This window comes from Colobus angolensis, unplaced genomic scaffold (assembly GCF_000951035.1).
Source record: "Colobus angolensis palliatus isolate OR3802 unplaced genomic scaffold, Cang.pa_1.0 Scaffold52, whole genome shotgun sequence".
Lineage (NCBI taxonomy): Eukaryota > Metazoa > Chordata > Mammalia > Primates > Cercopithecidae > Colobus > Colobus angolensis.
In genome coordinates this window covers 3532717-3543136 of record NW_012118710.1, presented here as the reverse complement: position 1 = coordinate 3543136, position 10420 = coordinate 3532717, and the positions used below count along the sequence as shown (strand labels likewise).

At 36.7% G+C, this 10420-nt stretch overlaps 1 protein-coding gene across 1 annotated transcript in view; it reads left to right on the top strand.

Moving 5' to 3' along the window:
* The window catches only part of ADAM32 (ADAM metallopeptidase domain 32), a 152229-nt gene that overhangs the window by 93395 nt on the left and 48414 nt on the right, over positions 1-10420 (top strand). The window contains exon 12 of the mRNA XM_011960750.1: positions 5294-5474. Coding sequence (XP_011816140.1) covers positions 5294-5474 — 181 coding nt within the window. The remainder of the gene's footprint in view (positions 1-5293; positions 5475-10420) is intronic.

Here is a 10420-nt window from a genome sequence, read left to right as displayed (position 1 = left end):
CTCACTAGTGAGATGACCCCAGTACCTCAGTTCAAAATGCAGAAATCACCGGTCTTCTGTGTCCTTCGCGCTGGGAGTTGCAGACTGCAGCTGTTCCTATTCGGCCATCTTGCTCCGCCCCCGAGCTCTTTTGTATTTTTAATTTTATTTATTGAAATAATCAATTTCAAGATCTCTGTTTGGTTCTTTCTTATGATATCTATCTCTTTGTTAAATTTCTCATTGAAATTATGAATTGTTTTCCTGATTTCTTTGTATTATTTATCTGTGTTCTGTTTTATCTCACTAAGTTTCTTTATTATCATTATTTTGAATTATTTTTCAGACATTTCATACATTTCTTTTTGTTTTGGCTCTGTTACTGCATAATTTTTGTATTCCTTTAGAGGTATATTTTTTCTTTCTTTTTTCATGCTTTTTTGTGTCTTTACATTAATATCGGCACATCTGGTGTATCAGTTGCTTCTTACAATTTTATGAATTGACTTTAATGGGGAAATACTTTTCCCTATAGATGTATTTATAGTATTGGTTGAGTAGGATTTTTTGGCCTTATTTCTTGGTGAGCACAGTATTGTAGTCTCCTTAGGATTTCTTTGTCTGTTAGCAGCATCAGTGGTGTTTATGAGTTCCCCAGTAGCTTGGTCTTTGGTTGTTAGTGGATGCTGTGGTGAGGTTCTGCTGAGGACAAGGATGCCAGGTTTATTGGTCCTTCAGCACCAGTGGTGGTGGCAGTAGGCAGTGCTTGATGGAGCCTCCAGGTGCCATACAAAGGCACCGGTGATGGTGGTTTGAGTGGATTGTTCTTCTGGCATCCAGGTGACATGCTCAGGTGCCAGCAGTGGTGGCAGTTGGTAGAATGGACCTGTTCTCAGGTCTCCAGATGGTGTGCTTGGGCACTGAAGTCAGCAGGTGGGGCAAGCTTATCCTCAGGCCCCAGGACAGCATGTTATCAGGACAGTCCTAAGTCCCTCTGAAGGTAGATGCAGATACACAGTGACCTTGACATTGGAGGGTTCTAGCTTGCCGTCAGTTGCAGCAGCCCTGGGCAGGAAACTTTCAAGCTCTGGGTAGAATTTGTTTGATTCCCTTCATCCTTGAGGTAGCCTTTTTGGTGTACTGCACCACTCATTTCCTGGGCTATAGATGCAGAATCAGCTGGAGTGCTGGAGACACAACTACATTCCTGGGTCAATCCTGTTTTGTGACACTGCAGCCCTCTGGGTGGATGTGGAGGTATGTCAGTGGGACGATAGGGATGTGGAGATGCTGGAACTGTTGGGATTCAGTTCAGGATTGAACCTGAATCAGGTGGTTTGGTGGGGCTGGGCTCTCAAGATGGTGTAGTGCTGTGTCAGCTTGTGTCTTGGTGGGCGGGGGATGGGAGTGTTTGGGACCCAGCACAAACACCTTCTGTGAAACAATACCAACTTGTGGACTTGAAGACCTGCCTACACTAATCTCAGAGCCTTTGTGGGCTGAGGGACTGTCCCATCACTAGGACTGCAGCCGTCCACAATGGGAATGTGGGTGGCTGGGGATCTTGTTTACCTTCTCTTGCGATGAGGAGTTGCTTCTGGATTTGAGCTTATTATGGCCAGGCTGGCTTCTTTGCTCCTCTGTCTTTCTATGCCTCAGAAGTTTTTTTGTCACTTTTCCAATGAATTCCAGTGTTCTCTCTTAGAACCTCTATTTAATGTCTGGTTATCTACTTGTTCTTTTGGTCTTTTTTGTGCATGAGAAAAGTGCCAGTCTCCCTTAGTCAGCCATTTTGAAGCCCCCTCCTATTCCTGATATATCATTTTGATAATTTAATTTATATATAGTTTTTAAAAGTGACAACTTGTGTCTTCCTTATTCATACATTTAAAAAATTTATAATTGACCAAAATTTTTACGTGTATATGGGGGCAGAGTGTAATGTTCCAACATTTGCATATATTGTATAATGATGAAATTAGGGTAATTCCCATATCCATCACTTTAAACATTTATCATTTCAGTGTGGCAATAACATTCAAAATCTGCTCTTCTAGCTATCTTGAAATATGCACTACATTGTCATTTGATATAGTCACCTTACTGTGTAATAAAATACCCGCACTTACTCTTCCTGTTTAGCTAACTTTGTACACATTAACCAACCTCTCCCAGTCTTCCTCTCTCTCTTCCCCTCACCAGCCTCTGGTAACCACTATTCTACTCTCTATTTCTATGAAATCAACTTTTTAAAAATTTCACACATGAGTGAGTTTGTCTCTGCGGTTTGGCTTATTTCACTTAACATAATGTCCTCCTGCTCCATTTATGTTGTCAGAAATGATAGGATTCCATTCCTTTTTATGGTGGAATAATATTCCATTTACATATATACCACATTCTAAAAATCAGTTTATCTGTAGATGGGCATTTAGATTAATTTCATGTATTGGCTATAGTGAATAGTGCTGCAATAAACATGGGAGTGCAGATATCTCTGTGATATTCTGATTTATTTTTTATTTTATTTTATTTTATTTTTTTGAAATGGAGTCTCGCTCTGTCGCCCAGGCTGGAGTGCAGTGGCCGGATCTCAGCTCACTGCAAGCTCTGCCTCCCGGGTTCATGCCATTCTCCTGCCTCAGCCTCCTGAGTAGCTGGGACTACAGGCGCCCGCCACCTTGCCCAGCTAGTTTTTTGTATTTTTTAGTAGAGACGAGGTTTCACCGTGTTAGCCAGGATGGTCTTGATCTCCTGACCTTGTGATCCGCCCGTCTCGGCCTCGCAAAGTGCTGGGATTACAGGCTTGAGCCACCACGCCCGGCCAGCATTTCTTATGCTTTGGTGGTGATGAATTCCCTCCACTTTTGTTGGTCTAAGAGTTTTGAATCACTCCTTCATTTTTAAGGATAGTTTTCCTGGGTACAGTATTCTTGGTTGAAAGTTTTTTCCTTCAGGACTTGGAATATGTCATTCCACTCCTTCCTGGTCTTTAAGGTTTCCATAGAGAATTCTGCCGCCAGATGTATTGACACTCCTTCATATGTTATTTGCTGCTTTTCTCTTACTGCTTTTAGGAGTCTCTCTTGTCCTTGACCTATGAGAGTTTGATTATTATATTTATGCCTTGAGGTAGTTTTATTTGGGTTGACTCTTCTTGGTGATCTTTGACCTTCTTATAACTGGATATTTATATTTAGGTTTGGACAATTTTCCATTATTTTTATTTGAATAACCTTTCTACCCCCTTTCTCTTCCTCTACTCCCTTTGACGGTCAATGACTCTTACATTTTCTTTTTGATGCTATCTCATTGATCCAATAAGTGTTCTTTGTTCTTTTAAATTCCTTTTTTCTTTTTTCTTCTTGATGTATTTTCAAATAGCCTGTGTTTGAGCTCATGAATTCTTCCTTTTGTTTGATCACTTCTGCTTTTCAGACCCTCTAATACATTTTTCAGTTTATCTATTATTGCTCCAGGAATTCTGCTTGATTTTTGAAATTATTTCAATGTCTTTGTTAAGTATCTCTGATAATTTTCTGAATTGTTTCTCTGTGTTTTCTTGATGTTATTTGAGCTTCCTCAAAACATCTATTTTGCATTTTCTGTGTAAGAGTTCACACATCTTTCTCCAGGTTTGGTTACTGGTGCCTTATTTATTATACTTGATGGGATCATATTTTCCTGAATGTTGTTAATGCTTATGGATATATCTGGGCATTAAAGAATTAAGTATTTTTTCTAGTCTTCACAGTCTGGCCTTGTTTGTACTGGTCCTTCTTCAGAGGACTTTATGGAAATTCGAAGAGTACTGGCTGATGAGTTAAGACTGTGGTCACTGCTGCCATTTCAGCACTAGATAGCACCTTAAGCTCAGTTATGCTGTGGCTCTCTTGAAGATTCCTATGTATCCAACCCCGATGGACTTGGGGAATATCAGAGACAGTCCTGTGGGTTTCCAAACCCAAAGTCTCTTGCTCACTTCCTTTTTCTTCCCCTAGCAGAAGGAGTCGCTCTCTACACTGCACTGTCTGGAGTTGCAGGAGAGGTGTGCGTGCACTTTCATGGCCACTGCAACTGGCAGCTTACTGGCTCACACCTGAATCCCATGGTCTCATAGATCAGCACAGTAATGGTTAGGGTTTGCTAACCTAACACCCACAGTCACCATTACCTGATTGCTGCTGATATTTATTCATGGCCTAAAGCTTCTTTCGTCAGCCAGCGGTGAAGCTGGCCAAGGCTTGGCTCCATCCTGCTGGGGTGACAAATTGCCTTCTGAGCTGGGGCAGGTCTAGAAGTCTGTGGGCACCAGCTGGAATCATGGACCACGGGGTTCAGCTGTTGCTTTGTTTTATGGTAGTGGGGCTGGTACATGTTTCTCAGGCAAAGTCCCACGCACACTTCTTTCTCCCTCTCCTAAAAGACAAATTCACTCTCTATGTGCACTGCTTCAGATTGGGGAAGGGATGGTGTGGGCAATGCAAAACTGCCATTCCTACCCTCTTCGATGTGTCTTTTCTTGTTATTATGCCAACCAGTTACTGTGATCTTTTACTTCATTCTTTTAGCTCTTGTGAAGGTGTTTTCTTGCAGGATAATTGTTCACTTCAGTGTTCCTACAGAGGGATGATCACTGGAGGATTCTATTCCATGATCTTGCTCTGCCTCCTCTTCCACATCTCATATCTTAAATCCTCACTTTCAAGGCAATGTGCACAGACAAATCTGTAATGAAATCTGGCACATAACAGGTACTCAACAAATCTCAGTTTCTTCCTTGCATTACAGATGTTTACTACATACAAATAAAGTAAAAATGGACTTCCTATGGAACTGTTCAATGAATTCTCTTTATTATTGGTATATGGGCATAATAATATATAATTTTGATAAATATACAATTTTTTTCTGAGCTATTTGAAGAAGTTCAGGACTAAGCACATTATCATTTGTTTAATCAAATTTTGTTGTTAATTGGGTGTTAATTTTTATTTGAAGTGATGTCTGTCCTAATCTGGGTGCTGATTTTTATTTGGAATAGTATCTGTTCAAATCCTTTGCCTATTTTAAAATTGGATTACTGTGTGTGTGTGTTTTGCTGTTGAACTGTACTTAGCTTTGTTTTAATAAGAACATGTATTCCAGTGAATAAAATCACATGACATCCTCAACTATGATTTTGGCCTCTAAGCACTTATTATAAACATTTGTAATAGTCAATTGAATTTAACATTTTGAAATTAATTTATATCATATAGAAATGTGTTTTCAGAAGTATATTGCCAATGACATTATATGGATTCATCTTTAGGCAATCCAATGGTGTGAAGACTTTTAGCAGTTGCAGTTTGAGGAGCTTTCAAAATTTCATTTCAAATGTGGGTGCCAAATGTCTTCAGAATAAGCCACAAATGCAAAAAAAATCTCCAAAACCAGTCTGTGGCAATGGCAGATTGGAGGGAAGTGAAATCTGTGATTGTGGTACTGAAGCTGTAAGTATGATAACTAGGAAAATTGATTAATGAATTTATTTTTAGTTTATCTTTTTCATAAATGTCATGTATCTCAAATGAGTACCATGCAGAATGTTGACAGTAAGTGAAGTTGGGTTGAAATACATACAAGAAAATACTGTCTAGGTTTTGTAGGTTGAAGAATTTTGAACAGGTTTAAAATGTACTGCACAAAATCATTGGTAATGGGAAAGAGGAGGGTCTAGAATAAACTTTTGAGTTTCAGACTACATAGGGTTCTTTACAAATCTCTGCTTAATCTTTGGACATTTTACAGATGTCTTAATGAAGTTTGATTAAGCAGCCCAATGTGTCCTTTAGGGTTTTACTTTACAATGGAATCAGTAGTTAGTACAGGAATCTGTATCAATATTGTAATATGAACACTAGATATTTTGATTATTCACTTGATAGGGAAACTCTGAAAATATAATGAATTCAAAAGGCCTAGGGTTTAATGCTTTTATATAATTCAATATTTGTAGCAGTACTGCAAATGTTATAAATTTCCTTGGTTACAAGGCAGACAAAAATTTATTAGGATTTGTTCCATCCATAGGTCTGGATTACTTGTACCATATCACATTATTTTAATTACTATGTTTTTGTATTATGTTTAAAAATTTAGTAAGAACAAGTCATTTCTTTATTTTTTATTTTATTTTCATTAATTTATTTTTTGAGATGGAGTTTCGCTCTTGTTGCCCATGCTGGAGTGCAATGGTGCGATCTTGGCTCACTTCAATCTCTGCCTTCCGGGTTCAAGCGATTCTCCTGCCTCAGCCTGCCAGGTAGCTGGGATTACAGGCATCTGCCACCATGCCTGGCTAATTTTGTATTTTCAGTAGAGACAGAGTTTCATCATATTGGTCAGGCTGGTCTCAAACTCCTGATCTCAGGTAATCCACCTGCCTCAGGCATTCCGAAGTGCTGGGATTGCAGGCATGAGCTACCACACCTGATTCTTGATTTTTTTAAAAAAATCAATTTTATTGGGGTATAATCCACATACAGTAAAATGCACCCATTTTAAGTGGGTGTATTTTTTAAGTGTACAGGTTGATGAGTTTCAACAAATGTATATAACCTTTGGTATAATTAAAATATATTTTTTCATAATCCCCAAAAGGTTATTCATATTTGCAGTCATTTCTACCTCCACTTGTCTCCAGACAATTTGTGATTCTGTTACCTTTGCCTGGTCTAGAAAGTCATATAAATGAAAGGAGACAGCACATATTGTTTGTGTCTGGCTTTTTCCTTTCAATATAGTGTTTTTGAGATTCATCCATTTATTTCATATCACAATAGTTTCTCCCTTTTAACTTTAAGTAATATTTAATTGTATACATATACTATAATCTGTTTTAAACATTCACCTGCTAATGGACATTTAAGTTGTTAAACTATTGGTCCATTATTCTTAATTTGTACAAGTACAACTGCTAGGTCATATGATACATGTATGTCTATAAGAAATTGCCAAAATATTTTCCAAAATGGTCATATCTTTTTACACTCCTGTCAGCAGCATATGAAACTTTGAGTTCCTTCGTATCTGAACTAGAATTTGTTACTATCCACTTCTTAAATTTTAGCTATTCCAATTGTTTTGTAGTGGTTTAAATTTGCATTAACTTTTAGCTTCCACAAATAAGTGGGAACATGCAGTGTTTGTCTTTCTCCACCTGGCTTATTTCACTTAATATAATGACCTCCAGTTCAATCCATATTGTTGCATATGACTGAATCTCATTCTTTTTTATGGCTGAATAGTACTCCATTGTGTATATGTACCACATTTCCTTTATCCATTCATCTGTAGATAAACACTTAGGTTGCTTCCAAATCTTAGCTATTGAGAATAGTGCTGCAATAAATATGGGCATGCAAATATCTCTTCGACGTACTGATTTCCTTTCTTTTGGGTATATACCTAGGAGTAGGATTGCTGGATCATATGATAGCTCTATTTTTAGTTTTTTGAGGAAACTCCAAACTGTTCCACATAGTGGTTGTACTAATTTACACTCCCACCAACAGTGTACAAGGATCCCTTTTTCTCCACATCTTCACCAGCATTTGTTATTGCCTACCTTTTGGATAAAAGCCATTTTAAATGGGATGAGATGATATCTCATTGTAGTTTTGATTTGCAATTCTCTGATGCTCATTGATGTTGAACTCCTTTTCATATACCTGTTTGCCATTTGTATGTCTTCATTTGAGAAATGTCTATTCAGATCTTTTGCCCACCTTTAATCGGATTATTAGATTTTTTCCTGTAGAGTTGTTTGAGCTCCTTATATGTTCTGGATATTATCCAGATGGGTATTATCCCTTGTCAGATGGGTAGTTTGCAAATATTTTCTCCCATTCTGTGGGTTGTCTCTTCACTTTGTTGACTGCTTTCTTTGCTATGCAGAAGCCTCTTAACTTGATGTGATCCCATTTGTCCGTGTTTGGTTTGGTTTTGTGTGCTTGTGGGGTATTACTCAAGAAATCTTTGTCCAGTCCAATGTCCTGGAGGGTTTCTCCAATGTTTTCTTGTAGTAGATTCATAGTTTGAGGTCTTAGATTTAAGTCTCTAATCCATTTTGATTTGATTTTTGTATATGGTAAGAGAGAGAGGGGCCTAGTTTCATTATCATGCATATGAATATCCCATTTTCTCAGCATCACTTACTGAAGAGACTGTTCTTTCCCCAGTGTATGTTCTGGACACCTTTGTCAAAAATGAGTTTACTGTAGGTGAATGGATTTATTTCTGGGTTCTCTATTCTGTTCCACTGGTCTATGTTTCTGTACCATATCATTTTGGTTAGTATTCCTCTGTAGTATAATTTGAAATCAGGTAATGTGATTTCTCTAGTTTTGTTCTTTTTGCTCAGGATAGCTTTAGCTATTGTGGGTCTTTTTTGGTTTCATATAAATTTTAGGATTTTTTTTTCCTGTTTCTGTGAGGAATGTCACTGGTATTTTGATAGAGATTGCATTGAATTTGTAGATTGCTTTGGGTAGTATGACTATTTCAACAATATTGGTTCTTCTAATCCATTAACATGGAATATTTTTTCATTTTTGGTGTTCTCAATTTCTTGCATCAATGTTTCATAGTTTTCATTGTAGAGATCTGTCACTTATTTGATTGAATTTATTCCTAGACATTTTATTTTATTTATAGTTATTGTAAATGGGATTACTTTCTTGATTTTCATTCAGATTGTTCACTGTTACCATATAGAAATGTTTTTCTTCTTTTTTGATATAAGTGCATAGAGCTATAAACATACCTTTTAGTACTGTTTTGCTCTATCCTATAGATTTTGGTATGTTGCATTTCCATTATCATTTGTTTCAAGAAATTTTAAAATTTCTTTCTTAATCTCATTGACCCACTGCTAGTTCAGGTGCATATTGTTTAATTTCCATGTATTTGTAATAGTTTCCAAAATTCCTTTTGTTATTGCTTTCTTGTTTTATTCCATTGTGGTCAGAGAAGATGCTTGATATTATTTAATTTTTTTGACTGCTTGAAGATTTCTTTTGTGACCTGATATATGGTCTGTCTATGCCTGAGAACAAGTCATGTTCTGAAGAAAAGAATGTGTATTATTCAGCTATTGGATGAAATGTTCTGTAAATATCTATTAGATCCATTTGATCTATAGTGCAGATTAAGTTTGATGTTTCTTTATTGATTGTATTGATTTTCTGTCTGGAAGGTCTACTGAGTGCTAAACGTGGGGTGTTAAAGTCTCCAGCTGTTATTGTATTGGGTCTCTCTCTCTCTTTAGCTCTAATAGTATTTGCTTTATATATCTGGGTGCTCCAGTGTTGGGTGCATATATATTTACAATTGTTATTTACTCTTGCTGAAATGAGCCTTTTATTGTTATATAATTATCTTCTTTGTCTCTTATAGTTTTTGTCTTGAAATGTGTTTTGTCCGATATAAGTCTAGCTACTCCTGCTCTTTGTTTAGTTTCCATTGGCAAAGGATCCTTTTCCATCTATTTATTTTCAGTCTGTGTATGTCTTTATAGGTGAAGTGTATTTATTGTAGGCAACAGATCATTAATTTCTTTTGTTTTTAAAATTCATTCAGCTACTCTTTGATTTTTGATTGGAGTGTTTAGTTGATTTACATTCCATGTTATTATTGATAAATAATAACTTTCTCCTGCCATTTTGTTATTTGCCTTTCTTCTTCCTTTCCTTTCCCCCTTCTTCTCTTTCCTTTCCTTCCCTTCCCATTTCCTTCATTTTCCTCTTTCCTTCATCTTCATTTTAGTAAAGGTGATTTTCCTCTAGTGATGTGATTTAATTTCTTGCTTTTTATCTTCTGTGTATCTGTTATATGTTTTTAGATTTGAGGTTAGCATGAGACTGGCAAATACTATCTTAGAGTCCATTATTTTAAGCTGATAACAATTTAACACTGCACAAACAAGCAAGAAGACTAATAAAAATTCTGTTTTTAATTCCTCCCCCTGCTTTTCAATTTTTTGTTTTTTCTACTTATATATATTGTACTATGTCGTGAAAAGTTGTAGTTATTATTTTGATTGGTTCATCATCTAGTCTTTCTGCTTAGAATAAGAGTATTTTTATGCGCCCCAGTTAAAGTGTTATAATATTCTGTGTTTTTCTTTGTAGGTACTCTTACCAGTGAGTTTTGTACCTTCAAATGATTTATTAATGCTCATTAGCATCCTTTGCTTTCTAATAAAATAATTCCCTTGTGCATTTCTTGCAGGACAGGTCCGGTGTTGATGAAATCCCTCAGCTTTTCTTTCTCTGGGAAAGTCTTTATTTCTCCATTATGTTTATTTTTTTTTTATTATACTTTAAGTTCTAGGGTACATGTGCATAACGTGCAGGTTTGTTACATATGTATACTTGTGCCATGTTGGTGTGCTACA